Genomic DNA, 24,350 nt, shown 5'->3' with positions numbered 1-24,350 from the left:
CTGGTTGCGAATCAGTTGCGAACCAGTTTGGTTCCCATGAGGTGTTGCGAGGAAAAAGTTTGCAATTGGTTGCAAACCGGTTGTGATGCTGCTCCTACGGGAGGAGGTGGAGCAGGCTGGAAACCATGGAAAAGGACAAAACTTTGCTCACTTTTTCAGCTTCGCAAAGGAAAATACTCCATTTTTCAATGCATTTCCAGAATTTTCGCTTTTCATGGGAACTGAGTAGTTGCTGGTTGCCAACCAGCAGCCGGTTGCGAGCCATGGTTCCACGTGAACTGCCTCATAATCATCATGGATGGTTTTCCCGTTAAACTCCAGGGTAGAGTGTTCTGCATCTGAGGGTTACACGCCGCCCGTGAACATGGTGGGCCCGAAAACTGTCTAGCTTTTTTTAAAACCAACCTCTGCATTCCACGACAGGAACTCACTGGTGTTTGGGCTGCTTGAGCGGGCAGTGTGATCTCTGCCTAATAACTTCAAGTAATTTATGCCATTTGGCGATATCTGCTAAAGCCATTGCCAATTTGCCACTGCGTGGATATTCGACACTGGCTATGGCGTCCTTGTCACCAACGCGGTGGCCTCCATGGAGTCTGTGTGCTCGAGCATCTCCAATTTCCCTCCAAAGTCTGCACGGTCATCCACGATGCTTAAGGCATTGCTCCTACACGATCCGTGCCTCTGCAAACGGAGCTTCAAACATGCGCGTAAGCGAGAGGGAACAGAAGAAGAGCCAGGAAGTAGAGATGGGTGTTGCAGGAAAGAATGAGCTTAAGGCCGGCAATGAAAACAGTGATGGTGGTGTCGTTGTTGATGCTGATGATACTGACAGGGAACTGTGCAATGTGCCCTCCTGTCCTGTGCCCGAGTTCTCTTCTAGTTACAGCTCCATCTCCTTGCTTAGCCCGTACAAATTTTCATCAGAATGCTCATACAGGCCTCTCTTAGTCTATGCCCCTGGCATGGATTGCACTGGCCAAGGCATTATTCGACAGCTACCTTACCTGGTCGATGCCGGGTGAGTAGCCCTGCTTTCACTTTTATGTTTTCTAGAATTGGTAGAAAGAAGGTAGTTAGTTAGATTGAACATTGTTATATTCTCTCTCTCTCTCTCTCTCTCTCTCTCTCTCTCTCTCTCTCTCTGAGACAACATGCCCAGATCATCTGGAGCCTGGAAGTATATTAAGCATATTGTAACTAGGGCATGTGTCAAATTCTACAACTGAGGGGAGCTTCAACGTAATGGATGCCAGTTAGTAAAGATCTCTGTAATTTAGTAAGGATGTTGCTTTTGAAGTGCACTTGAAGGGGACGCGTTTGCAACCACGAGCCAAGACCAATCTTAGCTTTTTGTGATCACCTGGTTTTCTATTCAAGGCCAATCCACTGCCTCTCTGCTGCCACATGGCAGCAATGTCACGTCGTATGCCACATCACTCACATCAGCATCTGATGACATTGCCACTCCCTTTGAGAACGCCAGGTGTCCTCAATTGTGCATACAATCATAATAATCCTAGTCGATGGGATCAGAAATATTACCAGCCTTGCAGATAGGCACGACGGTGTGCATATACCTTTGTAAGATCAGAACAGCATAAACTTACTACTTATAAGAGAGGCTAAATCACTCACACAAAACACAAAAGCAAGGCACACAAGAAAACGGATAAACAAGAAAAAATAATATAACAGACGCACTCAATTTCATTGATTATCCCTCGGATCTCACAATGCTATCTAAGAGTAGATGGAGGAGTTTGATGTAGCCTTTTAGGCTATGACTGTTGTGCATAAGAGATGCATAATCATCAAAAGATAAGCGTTGAAGCTCTCAAGTGTCTATGGAGAGTCTAAAATACCTCAGAAAACCATTTACAATACACTTGCTCTTTTGTATTTTGTTGTCTGTCTATGTAGCATGCATTCCACCCTTGACCTAGCCACACTTATTTTGGAGTAACGTTGTATGCAGAACCAAACTTATATACAAAGAGTGAGGGCCTACAAGCACCACGACAGGCTGGCTTAAGACGAGACTCCTCTACTATAGATCACACCTTCACTCTGCACTACCTGATTGATCAAACAAAGGTGCACAAGTGGAGGCTACATTGTTGCTTTGTGGATGCTTAGAGCTTTTGACACAGCTACATGGGGCTGCCTGCCTCTTCCAATGCCTTTAGACCCTTGGTGTGCCTTTAGAGATATTTTGGGTGTTTATACTCAGTATGAGGTGCGACTAGACGAGCACAGTAGTATGATGTCTAGGTGCTATCTCAAAGTCCATTGCTATCACCTTTGGAGTGAAGCAAGGGTGCCCATTGTCTGTGGCACTATTTGCTCTCTACATAAACGAGATATCAGAGTATGTCCTTTGTGCTAGCTACTGCATTCTTTCAGACCTTGTACAGACGTGAGATTTACCATTCCTTTTTGCTGAAATTTTGCAGACAGCAGCCAGATCTGGCGACTCTCAGTAAATGCGACCCCTTTTGCTTGTAATTTCCGCTGTTAGGTATCAACTTCTCCACGTTGTTGGCAGCATTTGTGTGTTTGAATTTCAGCCCTAGATTTACACTCTGCTCTGAAAAAGAAAACTTCCTGTCACATATGATGGTGCGGCATGACCGCACCAATTGGGTGAGGAGAGCATTGGCCTAGTCTGAGCTGGACCAGAGCAAAGGGCCCGAGCATCAGCCCGGCTACCTGTGAATCTCGGCAGGATTCTTGGTGGGAAATGGGGCGGAATTTTGAGTGTTGATGTGGCAGTAGGGACGCGAGGCCCGTTTTTAGGCGATAGTTATTGAGCGCGATGACCTTTTGGGCTCAGTTTTTCATAGCCGTTTGTTGAGCATGATTCGCTCATGGATGAGCACGGATGTATGTGGATTTCTCATGAAAAGATGAAATGTATGCATTCAAGGAAGTCACATTCCATGTCTCTTTCTTGGCACGACACAGTTGTAGAAAGAACACAAGAAAGTATGAGCACCAAGCATGGGCATTTCCGTTGTGAATTGCCACAGTTGATTGCTTTAGATCAGAAAGACAAGATTCGCTCTCATTATATGCGTGTGTGTGGTGAACGGTTTGGCACTCCGTCTCTATGTTCATCTACATTGCATGCACAGTCTTTAGAGAAGACAAGATCTTTTCCAGTCACTTTACATAGAATAGGTATGTTCATGTTTTTGTGTTGGAAGTGGTTTCAGGAATTTTCAGCCTTCGAGATTCTTGAAGAGGGTAGACCTACGTCCATAGACAAAGTTGAAGCATTGAAGGAGCTACAGATGATTTTGTGTCGCTTTTGGCGCGGCCCAAAGAAGCAAGTGTTGGAGACCTTTATGAAGTTCAAGTACCGCACGATCTACACATCAGAGTGGGCTGGCGAAGAGTCCCTTCCAGGATTCCGGGTGCTATTGGCGATCTCCCTCGACGCCATACAGCTCGGTACCAGTACCTCACTTTGAAAAGGAGGGGATGTCACGTGACACATCCAACCCTATGTGTCCGTGGACAAACTACAGCATGACCAGGGTTCAATTCAGTCAAGTCAATCTAGAATAGGAAGTGATCTGGTACTTTTGTGAGTCTGTTCGTTGACCGTGCATGTCCAGACACTTAGATTAGATGCATATCCTCTGGTTGCACAACACATGACCATTAGATTCCAGTCAGATCCCATCAGTAGCATTTTTACAGTGCATAGACCTATTTTCCCTATTTTTGACATTTTTCACTTATTATTTTTAAGTGACTTTTGTTGGAAAGTAGGTATGGCAATTTTGCTAAGTTTGTATATAAGCAAACCTAGCGCTAGCACTTTCTGGCAGAAGAGGCAGCAGGAGCACCTTGCTCAACAGGCAACTTCTCAACAAGACCGACCCTGCGACAACTCTAGCATTTTCAGCATTGCAGAAGGCCTAGCGTTTTTGCATCAGATTAGCCTGCGTTTTTGCACTTGCAGATTCACGGCGACAGTAGACAGTGAATCAGCCTAGCGTTAGCAGATTTCTACCTCAGAACCCCAAATCAGCCTAGCGTTTTTGGATCAGCCAGAGACCTAACGTTTTTGCAGATCTTCACGACAGAAGCAATAGTAGCACCAGTGTTTTCAGTTTTCAGCAGTCAGACTCTGCAGTAGAACCCCCGAACTTCGCAGATCTCACCTTCCCGCAGCAGATCCTCGCCGCACGGTCAGATTCCGCAAGGTTTGCAGATGCAGCCCGGAAAGCGCAGATTTGAGCATCTGCGTTTTCAGCACGTCGTTGTCGCATCGTCGTCATCGACATTGTCACCGACATAGAGTCAGAATTCAGCAGATAAGATTTGCAGATTTCAGCCTATCTAGTCATCGTTCTCATCGTCGTCGACATCGTCGGCATGTCCAAGCATTGTAGAGATTTGTGCAATCATAAGTAGACCGCTCTCGCCATAAAGAGTGGGACCTTTTGGAGGAGGGTTTGACAACATCTCTGGTGTCGTATTCTTCTGTCTCTATCTCTCTGTATCATGCAATTCCATTCACAGTGTCCATTCGCTTTGTTTGTGTCCATTGCACTCTCTCACTAAAGGAACGAAAGGCTCTCCCTTTCGTAAGTAAAAGGAACCCTTGAGCATAGTTCGGAGCACTCATCTTGAGCAAAGTTCAACATTTATTCCGCTGCACCTTACACTAAGTCATGGGTAAAGATGTCAGGGAAGCAAGTTCGGATGTGACCAAAAGTTGAGCACTCTAGTAGTGGTTGGTAAACTCTCGAACTTGCAGTGAGCATAATGTGCACAATTGATTTGACTCTTCTCCAATTTCCCCAACACCCTGTCTCACATTGAAGGGAGTGGGAGCTAAGCCGAATGGCTGCGATAATGTGTATTGATGACAAGGAGATAGGCTCAGGCATGTAAGGGTGAGTACGGTTTCCTCTTTCAACAAAGAACATGGTTAAGAACATGGTTTTGTAGTTGGGGGCAATAGGGGTGGTGTAACGTATGAAGCGTGACCCACCGGATTCCTCCCAAGCCGTAATACATTGGCATTGTAGAAGAGCTTCATTCACTTGGGAGTCAATTGAGGCATAATGTAGCAAGTGTACTGCATCCCATCTCCCAAACCACTTCTTTATGTCTTGCATCCATCATGTGCTCAAGATCTTGCTTTTATGCGTCTTTTGAACTTTTTTGCTTGCTTCCCATGCAATTGTAGGAAGTCGATATTCCTAGATTCCTCTTCCATAAGAAATTTTAGCAGAAATGGAAACGAAGTGAGCTCGCTGCTGCCCCCCACCACCCCCAGGCCATCGCTCACACTCCCCCTCCCCCCCATCCCTCGCGCTACCTGCTCTGCCCGCTGCTTGCCTTGCGCAACTGCTCCCGGCGCGAAGCCAGGCCGCTTCAGTCCCGTGTCCCCACAGCCTTAGCCCGCGCTCTACCACCCCTACCTCGCGCCTGCGCGTCACACTGTCAACCTTATCTGCCTTCTCGACACATTCATAGCTCATAGTAGTTAGGCGATTATTCAGCCTTCTGTGGTTTTCCTCGTCACCTCGCCCTTCTCGATTCAGCAGCAGACAAAGAATGGCTGCTTCTGCTCCACCTCAGAGGGACTCTACAGTAGCCCCCTCGCCCAACACCGCGGAGACGACCCTTCGACTTGCTCTCTCGCCAGAAGAGCAAGCGAGCTTGATTGCCTATGTGGAACGCTTGCAAGCTACTTCGGTTATCTGCAAGATCATAGACAGTCGGCCTAGTCGGGGCGAGGTTCGGGATCTACTTCAGGCCTGCCTTCTCTATGTGGGCAAGATCACCGATGTCCAGATCCTCGGGAGAGGGTACTACCAGATTGAGTTCGAGTCTCCAGAGATGACGATCAAGGTGATTTCGTTGAGCCTGCTCGGCATCCGAGCAGCTCGAGCTTACTTTAGATGATGGCATCATGGTTTTGACTCTACTACAGATGTGCTTGAGGAGGAGGCCGACTTGCCGATCTCGGTCTGTTTCCCAGGCCCGAGGCAAGAATACCTCCCTCTTTTCCCCAGCATTGGTTCCATGTTCGAGACGGTACTGGAGTCTCCGCACACTGCAACTTCAGTTGTGGTCAAGGCCGCAGGTTTACCTACTATGCGGGTTCTTGTTCAAGAGACACTCCCTCCCGAAGGTGGTACTGCTGCCTCGGGTGAGTGGGGGTTGGATCAGACAAAGTGTGGAGTACTGCCTCGGGTGAGTGGGAGTTGGATCAGACAAAGTGTGGGGTATTCGGGTCTCTCGAATTCGTGTTTCATTTGCAGATAGATGGGCCATTTGGCAAAGGCCTCTCCTCGCAGGAGACCTCGACCCACAGCGCATGCGTAGCCTCCCAAGGCTGAGCATGCTCAACAGCCAGATACACAGGACGCACAAGTTGGTACCTCGACTGAGACCAGCAATCAGACAGCTGACGGTTGGCAGCAGGCGCCTGACCGCCGCCGACAAGGGCGGGCGGGCTCGCCCCACTGCTGTCCCTGGTGGCCAACCTCCTGTAGCTCAGCAACACTGGGTTCCAACAGGGAACTGTTTTGACCCCCTTCAACAGGACCTGCCCCGTACACTTCAGTTCCTCCGCCTCCACCTTCCCCTCCCTCTGACGCTGCCGCTCCTCCTCCCTCGCCTCCTCCTCCTACCCCACCTCCACCCCCTCCTCCTGTTCCTCCTCTCTCCCCGGTCGGGCCCACAGCCTCATCTTCCGACCCCTTCTCCACTCCTCCTCAGACGCAGGGGATTGGACATGCGTCTGCCGTGAGGCGATTTCTTGGTAGTGCTTTCTCTACGAGCCGTGTGGCTCGGGAGGGACACTACCATATGAGGCCACCTTTTTTGGTGCAGACTTCTCCTTTTGTAGCAGTCCCTAGAGGTTTGACTAGCTTTGACATTCGCAGACGTTGGGACTTCTTCGACTACAGCTTCACACGGTTCCTGGGTGACCCTTCTCCTGACCTGGAGGAGGCTTGCTTTCGAGTCCACGTCCTCTTTCTTGCAGCTCGAGGCATCGAGGCTTTGGACACAGTGGTGGGTTTCTCCTTCCCGCTGTGCCGTAGGGATCCTACAAAGTGGACCTTGCACAGAGTTCTTGACTGGCTCCAGATTCAAGCTACTGAGTTCTCACACCACAGGAGACTTAGGGGTGATAGATATGGTATAGAAACTTTGGCCTCTTGCCAAGTTTAGCGTGACGCCACCGGATGCAGCGGGTTGCAGGCACATTGTGGTGCATTTGTTTGCTGACACTTAGAGCCCTCCTTGCTATGTATTTGTACATGAGGATTCTTGGATAGAGGATGTAGCCCTACCGGCTGCACGCTCGACTTGGGCCTGGGCGGGAAGTCACTCTATTCGCGCTTGTCTAGAGGTCATTCGGATGCGGATTATTTTCCTTCCAAACCGGCCTCAAAGATAGCGAGGTTGGCTGTTGTTGCAGCATATGTTTTCTCTCATTGATTCCATGAGGATTATCTCATGGAATGTGCATGGATTAGGAGGGCCCCAATTTTAGTGTCAGAGGGGTCGACTGCGTCAGGAGCTTCAGAGATGCCTTGTGGGTGGTGAGATTGACATTCTTATGCTACAGGAGCATCATCTTTGTGAGAGCCGCATTAGACGATGTGGTCAGATTTTGCGTGGTCGCTATGAGACGTTTTGGTCAGTTGCATTTGGACCTGGAGGTATCCAGGGAGGGGTATGTATGACTATTGCGGATTCTTTGCAGCAGGACATTGTGGGCAGAGGTATTATTGTACCATGTAGAGCTCAGTGGATTACTATGCAGGTTCAGTGTTGCCTCAATGGTTTCCTGAACATCTATGCGCCCAATGTGGCAAGTGCATGGGCAGAGTTTTGGTCTTAGGTTGTGGAGTCTTTGCCGCATGCAGAGCATTGGTGTGTTGGGGGAGACTTCAACATGTTGGAGGACCTCTCTGATCCGATTGGAGGTGGCCATGTCACGGTACACGGGGTTGAGCTGGCACCTTGGGAGCGGTTTTGTATGACTATGAGGGTTTCTGATGTTTGGCAACACTCAGGTTTTGTGAGACCCCCTAACAGCCTGGTTTTATCTCATTCTGATCGCATAGTTGGAGGCGTGAATCTATCTAAGATAGATTGCTTCTATGGTAGTGACCGCATTTGTGACTTAGGTGGGTCAGTTTACATCTTGGCTGGGACATCCTTTTCGGACCATGCACCAGTGATCCTCACAATGACAGATAGACAGAGGAGGGGCAGCACGATGCTACGCATCCTTGAGAGGATCTTGCTGGACTCTGAGCTCAAAGAGCGAGTGGTGGCTCTTTGACAGAGGGCTTGGACACGCAGGACTCTCCTGCTGACAGAGTGGTCTCTAGACTTCCTCAGCTTAGTCGGTTCTTTCTTCAGGAGTCTACGACCCACCTGGCTACAGAGAGACAGAGGAGGAGCAGCGTCTTCGACGGGGTGTTGCTTCCCTGCAGAGAATGCAGGAGCAGCACCAAGACAGTCCTTGGTTGGAGGAGCAGTTGCAGCAGGCTCGCCAGGAGCTTGCCAGCACAGAGGAGAGACGTCATGAGTTTGCTTTCCATCGACAGGCATCTCAGTGGACCGAGGTGGGTAACAGAGTTACCCGCCCTTGTTACCCGCCCTACCACTGTCCTGTATAAAGCGAAGATCCCCCAAATCAGCTTTGTGGGCACTCCCATGTCCTGCAATCTGCGTATGAGTCTGGCTCATGGCATTGTATCAAAGGCTTTGCGGAAATCCACAAAGCTACAATAAATCCTCTTGCCATGGTGTCTACCCTCCTCAATAATGGCTCTGAGTGTCAAAATCTGGTCAAGCGTGGAGAAACCTCTCCTGAACCTTGCCTGTCCTGCTCTGCCCGTATGCCCTCTCTCTCTGCCCATCTACTCAACTCATACTCAAGAATTGATGCATATAGCCTAGCTAGAGTGTGACCAACCATGATGTTACGGTAATTCCCGGGAAGCATAGGATCTCCCGACTTGAAGATAGGCACAATCGTGGACACACTCCAAGTCTCAGGAAAACCCTCATAGATGGCTCTATTAAACATCATAGCAAGAGGCTCTGCAAGCATATCTCTGGCATGGATGAAGTGCTCTGCTACTAGACCATCATGATCCTGTGATCGTCCCGTCTTCATCCTGTCAATGGCTTTCCTTACCCTCTCAGCAGTAAAGAAAGTACATGTCTCTGAGCATGCCTCTGGAGGGTCAGGCAAAGGTGGCTGCCCCGATGCTGTATAGAGAGATGTAGCATATTCCCCCAATGTCTTTGTGGAAGTGATGGCTGGCGGTGGAGAGTGCTCATGGAAAAGCCTCCATGCCTCATTAGAGTCCTGACTCATAAACAGCCAATACAGATCATGGTCTAGCTGAGATAGGTAAGCCCTCTTCTTTCGTCGCACTAGGCGGCGAGAGATGGGTGGAGCGCCTGCAACAGCAAATCTCTGGCTCCTTATTCCTTAGCACTTCTTCCTTATGTTTGCATTGTCATAAGAGTTTAAAGTTGAGGAATCAATTTCGGCTGCTTCTCTCATGTCTTTGGTGTGAACGACTTTTGTAATCTTCTCTTATTTATTTTCATCTCTCTTTGTTTCACTTTTAAGCAGTTATGTGTGTGTGTGTTTGGTATCTTGTTAAATTCGAAAACACTCTCGTAGATAGTTCAACTCTGAAGTCTCTTTCATTTGTAGGTAGATGTGTCTCTTGATTGTGTCTTTGTGCAAGTTTTGGGCTCCTTTTATGTTTTGTAAGGTCAAACCTTTCTGACCTTGTGAAGGTGTATTTTTTCCTTTCAAGCAATTCTTGAAGTAAAATATTTTAAGGTACTATAGAGGCCAAAACTTCTGAATCTTTCCTGCTATGTTTTGATTTGCCAAGAAGGTTTTGTTACATGTTCGTTGGTGCTTAGCTGTTGTTTGTGGCCCTATTGGTTCCAAAATAGGGCAGTACGCTTAAGCTCAGTTGCAAGATTGTAGGGACCTTGGCTAGACTGGATGTAAGGAACTTCAGATAGTTTTCCTGTGAATTGTCCTACTTTGTGCTGATTGATTGCCTCTGCTGGCTTTCTTTTCTGTGTTTCAAGGGCTTCCCTAGGTATGCTGATTTTAGGCAGTGTGAAGGTTCTGTTCCTTAATAATGCTCCAATCTTAATAATGCCCTATATTACTTTCAGATTATCTGCATGATAGTGGATTTTTATGCTGAGTACCTGTGGATCAGCACTGTTCTGTATTTTTTTATATGAAGTTGGTTAAATGAAAAGTTTCAGCATCCCTTATTATTTTTCTTTCCCTAAAATATGACAAGCTTTGATTTCTCTGAGACACAGAGGTGCACCAATCAATGTTTGATAGTGTGTGGGGTGCTGAATTTAGAACACGTTAATCTCATGACGTTGATTGTGCCTGTAAGTCAAGCCTTCTTGATGAGGTGATGTTCCATATGCAATGTTTATAGATGGATGGGTACCATTTTTTTTCACAGGTATGATATTAGGTGTATCTACATTCCTACCACTGATAGGTCATCCTGGGCACAATTAGTACAATCTCTGATTCCAATGTTAAGGGAAGAGCTTCAGGGTCGCAAAGAACGTCATGTGACATTGCTTGGAGAATCGTTTGGTGGACCGCTTGCCCTCCGGTTGGTCAAGGAAGCACCTGACTTATTTTCTCGTTTGGTGTTGGTATGATCAATGTCTCTTACATCGGTGGATAATAAGTATTTGAGTGTTTAGGCGGTGTCTTGTGCTGGACTTAGGAATGCACTGGTAATTGGATACAGGCTCATCTTTTCTTTCAATCTTTTGTACTTCCGATAAAACACCACTTTCAAATCTCCAAATGAGATGAAAGTGGGTGTCTTAAGACCATGGGAAATAGCAAAAGCTAAAGCTTTTTGAATGAAGTGCTTTTCATTCCTTAAAGAGATAAGGGCTCTAGAAGAGGCTGATTTACTATTCAGTATGTCAAAAGTGGAGGTGATCTAGGCTGTGGCTCAAGAGGTTTTGATACTAGTGGTTGACCTGGTCCGTCGGAATGCCATTAGATCCTTACTGCTCATGCACAGTGAGATTGACACTAAATTGGCCCCAAAGAATGGCATCCCTTTTGGAATTCCGTCATTATTAACCTGTAGCACATTGCCCACAAAGATCGATAGCCAGATTAAAAGGTGATTTTAAGATGCACAAAGGGTTCAGGCAATGTCCTCATAGAATAGGTTGGCAGCTTTTCATTTGGCACCTCCGGATTGCTCCTGCAGCTCATTATATCCCTCAGTTGATTAAAAATTTCATACTCAATGTGGATTGACAGGAACATCTGCTTGGGATTGTTTTTTGTCTAATGTACAATGTGTAATGCAGCAAGATGGATACACCATGTTGCAAAAGGAAAACAAGAATTATTTGTTTTGCAATCCCTTTTGGCAGCTCTACAATCCAATGCTAGCACTAGAGGAAGTTGTATGTGTGCTTCACCACCTACTCAAAGAAAAAATTCCAGACTAGGCTGGGATAATTGTTTCATATATATGATTAGGAATTCCAAAAACCTTTAACAATTCTTTACCAACAGATTTTGTGCAAGGTGTCTTTGCCCTCTAATGTGAATCACTGGAGACCGATCTCTTTGATGGGTTGTATGTATAAGACTATTGCAAAAGTTTTAGCTAACCGATTACATAAGGTTTTACTTGATCTGATGCATCTGCTCAGTATGGATTCATATAGGACGCATTACTTGCATAACATCTTTATAGTTCAAATAGGGATAGATCATGACATCCAACAAAGCAAGTGATGGTCACGATACAGTTAGTTCTTGAAAAGGCTTTTGATTGTGTCAATTAGTCATTTATGGCACACTTAATGAAATGTATGGGTTTTGCCAGACGCATGTCACAATTGATCCACACAATTAGTGATGGTTCTCAATCTTGTGTGTTTACCAATGGTGGAGCCACTTAAACTTGTATGCTAACACGTTTTTTATGGAGAGGTTGGTCCATTGAGCCCTCTGGAGTCTGCTCTTTCCTTTGGTGACTCATCCCATGCCCACACTCATACGTTTGGCTGAAGAAGGTCAAATATTTGGGCTCACTTTACCCACAGGCAAGAAATCAGTCAGTCAACCTTTGACTAATGGCTCCATGTTTTTAAAAGCTGAGAAAGTTAACATTGATTATGCTACGTATGTGTGGTCTTTGTTTGCCAAAGCATCTGGATTACATTTAAATAGATGGAAGTCATCTTGTATCAGCTGACGGAGAGAGATTTACAACAGCTTAGTTAGCATGGTTGTGTAATCCAGAAGGGTTACAGTGTACGTCACATGGGATATCCTATTGGTATTAATGTCTCCAACAAACACTTGATTGAATTTCAATCCTCATTGCGGACAAGCTTGTTTATTGGAACTCCCAAGCATGGCCATTCCATGTTAGACTAAAAGTGGCATTCAACCGATTCGGTTCATGTTGTGGAAAAAATTTGCTTATCGACTAGGGTTTGCTTGGATCTCATGGCCGCATATCACATGTCGTGAACGTTCAGGAACTATGCAGCCTTGTTGTATGTGGTTATATCTGCTTGCGCGTGGATGCACCCTATTTCTAGCTATGTGCATTGATTCTCAGCTGTGGATTGATCAATGATGTTCTCAATTGTGCTCCTTGAGAACATTGGCATGTCAACAGTTACACCTTCCTATCAGGTGATGACTTCGATATCTCCCAGGAGCAGATTAGGGAGTAAGGGCTGTTTTGTGGTTGTGCCCCACCGTACCTAAGGTAGATGTACCTTTCGGCGGTGAAAGAGACACATGTTGTGCCCACCTGGTAGGTTGAAGCGAGGCAAGACCCACGTCCCTAGGGTTCCCTGGGTCAGTCTCTTTTTTTTTTTTGGGCAAGAAATCACCAAATTTGCAAGAAGGGGAGCCTCGCAAGCAATCGGAGCTGCCCCAAAGCCTCTCAAACTGTCCCTTGAGTGTGTGGATCAGCTCGAACCAGATGTCACATACAGTCTACGCTGGTGGGACGGGTCAAGCCTCGAAAATGCTGCAACATCGGGCTCTCCAGATGAACCAAAAAGTCAGGCTGCAGATGAGCTCCCAACAACTCCCTCTATCTTCGCTTCACTCCTGGGGTAAAAGCTCTGTGGTAGGCTGGAGTCTAGGCCAGCCCTTCTGTATCACAATCATACTGCTTATTGATGCCATCTCAAAAAGAAGTGCTGGGTGAGCACCCCAAGTGTACTGGCTAGCTATTGCAAACGCAGGCATCAGTTAGTGAATCCGAAACCAAACCTGTTGTGCCATGGGGCAGTCTTGTAGCAAGGAATCCCTTGCCACCACTCCCTTGTGCAGTACCAGACTGTAGCGCGGATAATGCGTCGTGCTCTCTACAGTGTGGGTGCCCCTCAGTGCAATGTGCGTGACAATCTCACTCAACCAAATGAAAACTCTCTCAGACAGAATGAAACACAAAAATAACGGATAACAACACAGAAACAATGGATAACAACAGAGACACAACAGTGGACCAGAACATGTGGACTCGACTAGCTCAAAGAACCATGTACAGACCCTGGCGTGGCAGCACACTCCGCTCCAGCCCAGGACTCACAGGTACAAATGGGGTGTCGAGGCTCACATGTGCAGGGATGGTGAAGCAGTGCTCTGTGTAAGACTCTCTAGACGACTACGTACAAGATAAGATAGGGCTGCCCCCAAAAATGACTACTCATATGTACAACCATAAGAGCCACCAACGGCCCATAAAGAACATTATCTTAAGTCTATCCCCACTGGGTGGCGGTGGTGACCTGGCCACGATGTCCACTAGGCCACCCTGCCACGTGTCTGCCCAAGTGTGAACCGACTAGACCAAAGGCCAACTGACCAAAGCCCAACTATAAACTACTGTCATATGAAAGTGAAAGTGACACTGTAGCAGGCTACAAGTTGCCCGCCACAAGTCCGCTGCCCGTCCCGGAGAGCGGAACTGATGAATTGAAATAACGGCGCTCTACTGTTGGTGGTCGGATGATGGAGGAGGAGGTGGCGGAGGCTGATAGTAAGTTGGGTAAGGAGATGGAGGCCAAGTGTATGGTGAGGGGTAGTGGCCATGAGGAGGGTACATCGGGTATGGAGCAGCAGGCTGCGTCATGTTTTGCGGTTGAGTAGGTGGAGCTGGTGGAAACCCAGGAAACGACTGCGCAGGTTGCGAGGGTGGAACTGGTTGTTGGAATCCCGGGAAGCCGTAGAAGTGTTGTGGATAGGATGGAGACTGGGAGGGGGAGGCCATAGAGGGACCCTGAAATTGTGATGAGACCGAGCCTGTTGGTTTAGATACCATATTATTAGGATTTGCTTTTTCTGCCGTTTGAGAGTCCCCTGAATGTGCTTTGGACACGTCCGTCTGTGCCGGTACCTGTGGTGCCAATGCAGGAACTTGCTGAGAAACCGGGGTTGTAGTTGTAGTTGTAGCTTGAACTGCGTGTGAAATGGCTACAGCTTGGTATTTTGCACAAGAAGGACATAGTGTATGTACCACCGGAGAGAGATTCTGAATTGCTGCAGTCATATCATTTGCCTCTTTTAACTGTTTTTGCTGAGTGTGGACGATATGTTTGAGGTCCACTACCTGTTGAGTTAAGATTCTTATACGATCCTGAGAGGTAGCAATGAAATTGTCCCTATCCATCGCTCGTTGAAGATGCGTTTGCACTTCCCTTGACATACCGTCGTAGCAAGAGCGATGCATACCGTTGGTACCTTGCAATGAGAGTGCTGCATTGATAATCGTCGAAATGGCTCTTCTGTCTGCCTCTAAAAGTCTGTCAGCTTGAGGCGCCAAAGTCTCATACATGTTATGTTTGTCAGATGTAGGCGCCCCAGAGCTAGATGCCCCTGCAGTATCCTTCAGTGCCCCAGCAGTAAGAGTAGTATGTAGTGCCGGGGAGACAACTGGATGTTGTGTTTTAGTGACGGCAACACTACTCACAATAGGTGGTGTGAAAGTGGAGGTGGCCACAGAAGTAGACATACGCACTGCTGGTGCTGTAGTATGGAAGTCCGAGATTTTGACCTGCGATTCTGAGAAAGGTAGTGTTGCCAGCTGCGCAGATGAGTCTTTTTGTACCTTTGCCCTCTTGCGCGAGATGCCCTTTCCTTTTGCCGTTTTGGAACGTTCTTGCTCTTTCGGATCGTCGGGAAGGGTGAGAACTGCCTTGGCATCCGGCTTTTGCTGCATAATTTGTACCACCCAAGACATAATAGGCGCTGCATAGCAATTGAACTTTTCCGCTTTGCCTTTACGTTGAGTCCGAAACCGCTTTGCCCTGTCCTGTAACGCTTTAAACAGCAAATTGTGAAATGGGTATGGCCGGCAATGGTAGAGACAAAATAGAGCATCGCATATTGCTGGAGAACCTGGAGGAGATGAAACCCCTGATCTTTCAGGTGCTCGCAGTAAAAAATAATACTGTAACACTGAATATAGTTGCTGACTCCTGTGATAGTCTGGGTGTGAGTCCAGCAAAAGTTCCTGACAAGCATTTGCCGTTTCGTCTGGTGAAAGATTCGAGAAGGTTTTTGTTGCGGGCAGAGGTGTCAGCACAGTCAATATTCCCATTGCCTGTCCGATATCCTCCGCCGTGAGTGCGGTATCATTCAGCTTTGGAAAAGTTAGTAAGAGGGAACATAGCTTGGCGATAGAGATATTGGCAGACAAATCGGTCTCCGCCAACTTTTGGAGACCCAAGTGTATCAGTTGTTGTTGGGAGAACACCTCCTTCAGTGCTGGATTCGGAGCCTGTAGATGATATATCAGAATTAAAGGTACCTTGGAGAGAGCACCAGACGGGCGAGGCACCTGGAGAGTAGTGACTCTGTCAACAATGGCTGACTGTGGTGAATCTTCCTCAGAAGATTCCTCTGAAATCTGCTCTGAACTGGGAGTATAGTCTGATTTGCTGTCAGAACTATCCCCAGATGCAGAGGACTCGTCCTCCGATTGTAGATGCTTTTCCCTGTTTCGAGTACGAACCATCTTACTAGACTGTGCGTGGGCTTCCAGTGAGAAATTTGAGTAAGCGGTGTTGAGGAGCTCAGGAGACCTTGCCGCGAGACCTTGCCGCTGAGTTGTGAACTGTGAAGACTCTGTGCTGCTGATAAGAAGAATTAGGCCTAAAATGAACCTTATATGTACGCTAAAGTAGCTTTTCAGTATTCTTATCAAGCTGCTTTTATTTTTAAGATTTTTATGTTGCTTTTGTGCAAGGCCCAGCTAGGGCGAGGAAAATTGCGATGGAAAAGGAAGAGTGAGGGCGAGTAGCTAAACGGACCAGGCATGGGCTAGGGCGAGGGCGAGGGCGAGGGCGAGGGCAAGGGCGAGGGCGAGGAGTGGTGGGGCTAGGCGAGGGAAAAGGGCGAGGAGCGAGGGTAGGAGAGGGCGAGGGGCGAGTAGGACGAGGGCGAGGGGCGAGTGCGAGGAGTGGGAGGGGCTAGGCGAGGGAAAGGGCGAGGGCGAGGAGGTGGTGGGGTTAGGGCGAGGGCGAGGGCGAGGAGTGGGAGGGGTAGGGCGAGGGCGAGGAGGGTAGGAGAGGGCGAGGGGCGAGTAGGGCGAGGGCGAGGGCGAGGGCGAGGGCGAGGGCGAGGAGTGGGAGAGGATAGGCGAGGGAAAGGGCGAGGGCGAGGAGGTGGTGGGGTTAGGGCGAGGGCGAGGGCGAGGGCGAGGGGTGGGAGGGGCTAGGCTAGGGAAAGGGCGAGGGCGAGGGCGAGGGCGAGAGGTAAGGGGCGAGGCGAGGGAAAAGGGCGAGGAGCGAGGGTGGTAGAGGGCGAGGGGTGAGGGCGAGAAAATAGGGTCGAGAGGTGAGAGGGCTAGGGCTAGGGCGATGGTTTTAGGAGATGGGAGAGGCCGGGGGTGGGAGGGTTAGGAAAAGGGGTAGGACGAGGGAGAGAGGGTGAGGGGGAAAGGGCAAGGGACTTGCAATTCCACATTAATTCAGGGCTTACCCCACTAAGCTCAACTAAGCTCCGCTGCAGAAATAGTAGCTTATCATTAGTAGCAGAATGAGCATTACCAAAGGCGCCTTGATTTGGCAACTGTCCCCACATCTAATTTCTGGAGGGGATGTGAAAGCTATGAGAGGAAGAGGGAAAGGGAAGGATTAGGACAGAGGCTAGGGGAGTTGGTTCAGAGGAGAGACAAGTTGAGGGGAGGAAAAAAAAAACAGTTAGTACTAATCATCAAAACTATCCCAGAGACCTTAAAGATAGAGTAGACCAAAAGAATAACACGCATTGATAATATCGAGTTAGTAGAAAGAATAAGCAATTCATAAACGCGAAGTATCGTCCTACATAAATACCCCACTCAAGGCATTTATAGCTTTATGCATCTCCAAGAACTGAGTTTGACTTGAGAGTAAAATCTGAGAAAAGGAACTTGTTCAGATTGGGACGATTAGGTTATGTCCAAGAAAGACAAAGATTGAAGACAGATAGAGTGAAGATAGAGTTGATCAAGTCTAGAAGCACCCTATGAGCTTAAGCTAGACCGCGGAAGGAGAGCTGCCTAAGGAAATTTTCTAAGAGAGATAAGATAAATCAGAACAGTAAGATGGGAAAGATAGCGATTCCGAAGTCATTTAAGGGTCATGAGTCTGCAAAGCTCAACACCTTCTCTGATTGTCGTGCGGTTAGACCCTTGAGCGTCTCTCAAGCATGATAGCATTTGATCCGAGATCCATTGACCAAAGGCAGAGAAACTCCTTCGAGAGTGGCTAATTGTACTGCACCATGGGGTAGAATCTCTATCACCTTATATGGTCCTTGCCATGCTGGGACCAACTTTTTTGCTTTTTTCAGAAACTTGGCCTGATAAAGTAGCACCAGTGCTCCTTGTTTTATTTGCGGCTTCCTGAGATGGCGATCATGCCAAGCTTTACGACGAAGCTGTTCTACTTCTAGAGCCAGTGAAGCCAAACCTCGGCTTTCCTCTCAAATGAAAAGACGAGGGACTGCTGCTGACCCCAAATTTCCATTGGCACGAAGACTTCCCACTCGCGGGGACCCTGAGTTGAATTCGAAAGGTGCTATTGCTTCCAACCCGAACGCCAATTGAAAATGGAGTGTGATTGGTTGTGGCTTTGAAAGAAGTTCGATATGCCCAAAGTGTACCGTGGATAGCTTGAGCCCAGGTTGACGGATGAAGATGACATGCTTTCCGCAGGAGTGCTATCAGAACCTTATTAGTGCTCTCTGCCTGCCCATTTGCTCTAGGGTAATAAGAACAAGATTTTCTGTGAAAAATCTTGTAGTTGGCCAGCAAGGTAGAAATTGTTTCATTCACAAAGTGACTACCCCTGTCACTGGTGATTTCCAATGGACATCCAAACCTGCAGAAAATATTTTCATAGAGAAACTTGGCTACTGTAGTGCCAGTGCAGTCCGATGTGGCAAGTACCTCTGCCCACTTTGTTGCGTAGTCGGTAGCCACCAAGAGATACTTCCGATTGCCGGGTTGGGCAGAGGGAGTAATGGGGCCTACAAAATCTATGCCCCACCTCTCAAAGGGTTGCCATGCCATAGAGACCTGTAGAGGACGGTTAGACTGTTTGCTTGGTTTAGGGCCACAGCGCTGACATACATCACATACCTTTACATAAGCGATTGCATCGCGGAAAATATAGGGCCACCACAAGCCACACTGGAGAATCTTTTGTGCAGTAATATGGCCAGGGTAATGGCCACCAGTGGGACCACTATGGGCATCCTCTAAAATATACTCGACTTCGTGAGGGCAGACACACCGCCTCAGAACACCATCTTGCCCTGATTTGTATAACTGGCCCCCAATGAGAGTGAAAGGTCTAGACTTTAGCAGCAGGCGTCTCTTCTGTAGGGGAGAAGCATTCTCAGGGTAAAGGCCCCTAGAAAGCAGATGCAAAACATCGCCGTACCATTCCGGTGAGGTATCCACCTTAAAAAGACTGCTGTCCGGAAAGTCGTCAGCAACCCCTGTTGCTTCTTCACCATTGTAAACGCGAGAAAGATGGTCGGCGAGGACATGATGTTTGCCGGGCCTGAGTACCACTTCGAAGTCGAACTCTTGAAATAAGAGTAGCCATCGCCATACTCTACCTGCAACCTGTGGCTTGTTGAGCAGATATCTGAGGGCATGGTGATCAGTAATAACTGTGAAGTGGACCCCTAATAAGTAGTGCCTGAATTTTTGCAGAGCATACACAATGGCTAAACCTTCCCTTTCTGTGGTGCTATAGTTACACTCTGCCTTGGTGAGTAGGCGACTTGCATAGTGAACAGGGCGATCCAGGTTATACTCCTTGCTAGGCTGAGTCAGCACTGCTCCCACAGCCAGTCAGTGCTCCCACAGCCAGTTGACTGGCATCTGTATGCACATGAAAGGTTAGAGACCAATCAGGAGCTACTAAGATAGGCGCCTCTGTGAGGTGTTTTTTAAGGTATGCAAAAGCTTCTGACTCTGCCTTTGACCATTGAAAGGGAACAGCAGCACTGGTTAGGCGGGTCAGGGGTTGAGCCACCTGTGCATACATGCGTATAAACCTGTGATGATATCCTGTGTGGCCTACAAAGCTCTGTACCCCTTTTGGGTTGATGGGCGGTGGTAACCTTAAGATTGCCACAATCTTCTCTGGGTCAGGAGCTAAACCTTTAGCCGACACCACATTGCCTAGAAGTGTGCCTTCAGTAACCAAAAAATGACATTTGTTAGGATTTAGCTTTAGACGCGCCTCTCTGCACCTGAGAAAGATGGCAGAGAGCTGAGAGAGGTGTTCCTGTAGGTTTTCCACTGGGGTTGAACATTGAGCACCTGAGAAGGTCGAAAAATCGTCCATGAAGATGCGAAGATGATCCGTAAGCAGAGGACAAAAGATGAGATATACCGCCCTATTGAAAGAGGGTGGAGCATTTTTCAACCCAAAAGACATTCGAGTGTACATAAAAATACCCCAAGGAGTCACAAAAGCAGTTTTCAGTTGATCACCTGGATGGATGCCCAACTGATTGTATCCACTAAACCCATCCATGAAACTGTACAATACATGCCCTGCTACATCTTCGAGCACACGCTCGGTGAAAGGTGTTGGGAACCCATCTGGGATAGTTACCTTATTTAGAGCACGGTAATCGACGCACACGCGGATTTTGTTGGATTGCTTCTTCGGCGCTATCACCATGGGTGATAACCACTCAGAGTGCTCCACAGGTACTATGATCCCTGCCTCTTGCATTTTTTCTAACTCTGCCTTGACCGCCTCAGCATATTTCGGGTTGAGCTTGTAAGCGCGGCCTCTTACAGGCTTAGCCCCTTCGACCAGGGGTATAGTGTGGACACCCAATTCTGGTGGAATCCCCTCTAAATCCTTGTATGACCAAGCGAAAACATCTTTAAAAGAGTGAATGAAGGAGACGACCTGATTTAGTAGTGCGGGATGCTCCCATAACCAAGCTGCTAACAGTACGTGCTGAGGGTTGTCAGGATCTCCCAGGTTGACTTCTCTGACCGGGTCTGGGGTTGCAGCTGGAGGGGGTGCTTTTGAAGATGAGAGGTGAGCTGCCTCTTGGAGCTTCAAGACATCATGAGCAGGGGTTTGATCGATTGGAAACTCTGCATACTCTTCTTTTAACCATCCCTGTGGGAGCTCCTCGAAGGGCAAATCTTCCGATGCAGACAACCTGACAGAGTGCTTTTGAATGGGGTCCAACTTGAGAGATGCTCCAGGAAGGGGGGAATCTTTGGCTAGCGCATGCAGAGGAGATTTCTTCCCCCTTCAGTGATGTGTGATAGGTTCCCCAAGACCGAGGGCTTCCATCGGCGGTTCATTCGACGCATGAGAATGTGGGGCTGACACACTTATTTCTTCGACTGTTGTACTGTTTGTAGGACTTTGGACATCGATGTCCTCCTGAGGATTTTGAAGAGAGAGTGTAACTGGCGGCACAGGTAAGTTTTGAGTAGAGACCATGTAGCATGGCATCGAAGCGGTAGCTTCCAACCACTGTAGCAGGTCCTCGTCAGACCCATCAGGTGGAATGGGCTGCTCCGGGTCAGGGTTGGACTGTACTGTCCATGAGCTGTACTGAGCCACTGGATCCATCCCTCCTTCAAGCCGGATTGGTTGCATTTGGGAGCCGGGAGTGGATATCCACATGGCGTCGTTTCCCCAATCATGAAGTGCCTTCGTATGCGGCAACCATGGTCTACCAATCAGCAAGGGAAATCCTCCCTCCACTTGAGGAAGACTGACCACCACAAAATCCAAGCTAAAAGTGAAGTCTTGTACCTTCAAAGGCACCTTCTCGATTATGCCCACAGGATAGACTGTCCGTTGGTCTGCCAATGTAACAGTGAACGGAGCAGGGCGAGTAGGCTGCAGACCTAAGGCTGACATGGTAAATTCGGGCATTAGGTTGATTCCAGACCCGCCGTCCACTATGACGCCTGAGAACGACTGCCCTAGAATAGATACAGAAAGGCGTGGACTTTTATAATCGGTGAGGGGAGCAGCCGGATCTGAAATCATGTAGGACACCAGGGGCTGCACAGGTAGGTGCCCGCCACTAAGCCCGGTACCGGGGTACAAAGATTGAATTATTGAGAGTGTGTCACTTCTAAGAGTTGCATCGAGCCGAAGCATCTCATAAAGAGATATTTGCTGAAAGGTGTTCTTCAAGATTGCTTCCGCAGTGGGCCTCTCTTCTACAACCTGGGCCTCCTCGGAAACTTTGACCTGTTGCAAATCAGCTACTGCTGCTAGGAAAGCTCCATCAATGTCCGAAAGCATAGAGATTGGCCTATTCTTTGCACCATTTACGGGTACGCCATTTTGAACAGGTTGCTGAAGTGTTGGACCCGATGGTCCAGTTGGCAACCTTAAACCCAGGGCTGCTCTTTGTGCTCGAGTGAGCACCCCAGTAGGCTCTGCTGCTCGTTGTGGCTGAACTGTATGTGTAGCAGGTGCTGGTTGAGGAGTGGTGTTCACTGTGATTAGATTGATTTTCGGGAATGTAAATTCTTGTTGATTTTGATTTGGGCCTGAAGAAGAGGATGCCCTTTGCTTGGGACAATCTTTACTGTAGTGATCCTTCGAATCAGGGCAATGACGACAAGGAGGAGACCCCTCGGGTAAAGGACACTTGCTCTGATAATGCCCATATTCTCCGCATCTGTAGCAGAGTATGGGCCGATTGGAAGGACGAAACGGGGGACGAGGTGGTTGCTGCATGGAATTTGAGGCTGAGGTGTAGAAACTTTGGGGAACTGAGGGAGTATTGGCATGGTAAAAACTGTGGGGTGCAAAGTTGTTGTGCATACCTTGCTGCATAGGGGGTGTTGTCAGCAGAGGAGGCAACTGGTTTTGATGGCCGTAGGGTGAGACCATGTTGGATGCAGGTGCTAACCCTTGTTGGAGAGAAGGACCAAGATTTTGTTGTATTTGACGCAATCCCTTGAGGTAGTAACAATCTTTATCCTCATGTCCAGCTTTTTCACAGAAGTGGCAGTAAAACCGAAGGGGGCATTCCTGTGGTGGGTGCCCTGGAGAGCGGCATGAGCTACACCAAACCATAGCCTTAGTCTCTTGCTGACACTTGAGCTCTTCTAACTCGCGCTTAATCTGTTCCAATGCCTCATTCTGTGTAGGCTTCTCTTGTCTAAGAGAGAAGGACCTCTCCTCTTGAAGGGCTCGTTGTAGCTTTAGGGCTTCCAGTTCCCTACGTAAAGAAGTTAAAGGATCAGTAGGACTACCTTCCGAGAACACAGAGGAAGTATCTATTTGAAGAGAGTTGTTGAAGAGCTTCCTTGCTCCCTCTATTCTAGTAGCAGCTGCGATGAACTCGTCGAGAGTGGCGTCGGGTCGAAGACTCTCTCGGAGTTTTTGCTGAGAAGTTTTGGGAAGCGCCTTCTCCACCCACTTTTTAATCATGAATTCACCGGGTTGTTGGGGAAGCTTGGCCACCAGAGACTTAGTTTTCGTCATAAGCTCCGCAAAAGTCTCCTCAGGTTTGAGCACCATGTTGGCCAACTCATCCAACACCTTCTCCTGGTAGTCACCTGGCCTGAAAGCTGCACAGAACTGCTGTCTTAAGGCTGCCCAAGTTGCAAAATGGTTCTCTGCAAATTGGCTGTACCATTTATCTGCCAGGCCATCCAGGGTGGATGGAAATAGTACCAAGTAAGCATCTTCTCTGTTCAGCCCACGTCCCCTACAGAGAGATACAAATCTTCTTGTATGGTCGTCAGCATCTTCTGAAGACAGCCCTTTGAATGTAGGGAACTTGATGTTCACCTTGGCCAAAACACTAGCTAGTGGCTCCATGATTCCTTGCTGAGTCTGTTGCACAGTAGCTTGTTGTAGAAGAATAGGAGAGAGCTTTTCCGGAGAAGGTGATCGCGAAGATGGGGAACCTGATGAAGGAATGGGTGATGTGAGATGTGGAGGTATAGGTGATGAGGTTGAAGGATTTCTACAAGGTGTCAAAGGTCGTCTTCTGTGATAGTACTTCAGAGGGCTCAGTAGTGGGCTTTGACGCTCAACTGACTTCCGTGTATGTGTCATACAGTGACCTCCAAACCACCCAAGCTTTGGGCAAGAAACCTTGAACTGGCTGAAGACTGGTCTAGACTCTACTAGACCATACTAGACCAGACGAGTGTCTAGACCAGACGAGTGTCTAGACCAGCTGGACCAGGGACGAGGAGGACTAGACCAGGGTCTAGACCAGAGAAGTGACTAGACCAGCTAGACCAGGGTCGAGGGGGTCTAGACCAGAGACGAGGGCAAGCTGGACCAGGGCGAGAGGGGACCAGACCAGCAAGGCGAGAGACTTAGACTGCACAGGCGAAGCGAAGAACCCAGCTACTCAACAAGAGTGAGACTTCAGTTGAGGTCCCACCGTGATCGCCAAAATGAGAGCACCTGTAGCGCGGATAATGCGTCGTGCTCTCTACAGTGTGGGTGCCCCTCAGTGCAATGTGCGTGACAATCTCACTCAACCAAATGAAAACTCTCTCAGACAGAATGAAACACAGAAATAACGGATAACAACACAGAAACAATGGATAACAACAGAGACACAACAGTGGACCAGAACATGTGGACTCGACTAGCTCAAAGAACCATGTACAGACCCTGGCGTGGCAGCACACTCCGCTCCAGCCCAGGACTCACAGGTACAAATGGGGTGTCGAGGCTCAGATGTGCAGGGATGGTGAAGCAGTGCTCTGTGTAAGACTCTCTAGACGACTACGTACAAGATAAGATAGGGC

The 24,350-nt window shown here is 48.2% G+C and overlaps 1 protein-coding gene across 13 annotated transcripts in view; it reads left to right on the top strand.

Moving 5' to 3' along the window:
- The first annotated feature begins 371 nt into the window (after nt 1-371).
- The window catches only part of LOC147459986 (phytyl ester synthase 2, chloroplastic-like), a 163,856-nt gene continuing 139,877 nt past the window's right edge, over nt 372-24,350 (top strand). For 7 of the 13 annotated variants that reach the window (XM_086511144.1, XM_086511142.1, XM_086511143.1 and 4 more), the window contains exons 1-2: nt 372-1,021; nt 10,518-10,719. In XM_086511144.1, coding sequence (XP_086367270.1) covers nt 558-1,021; nt 10,518-10,719 — 666 coding nt within the window. In that variant the 5' untranslated portion in view covers nt 372-557. The remainder of the gene's footprint in view (nt 1,022-10,517; nt 10,720-24,350) is intronic. The other 6 variants (XM_086511141.1, XM_086511140.1, XM_086511139.1 and 3 more) reach the window with 3 other exon arrangements.

The sequence above is a fragment of the Adiantum capillus-veneris genome, chromosome 4 (genome assembly GCF_014529385.1).
Source record: "Adiantum capillus-veneris isolate H3 chromosome 4, ASM1452938v2, whole genome shotgun sequence".
Taxonomy (NCBI): Eukaryota; Viridiplantae; Streptophyta; class Polypodiopsida; order Polypodiales; family Pteridaceae; genus Adiantum; species Adiantum capillus-veneris.
Note: the sequence above shows the minus strand (reverse complement) of the source record. Positions and strands in the feature narration are given on the sequence as shown.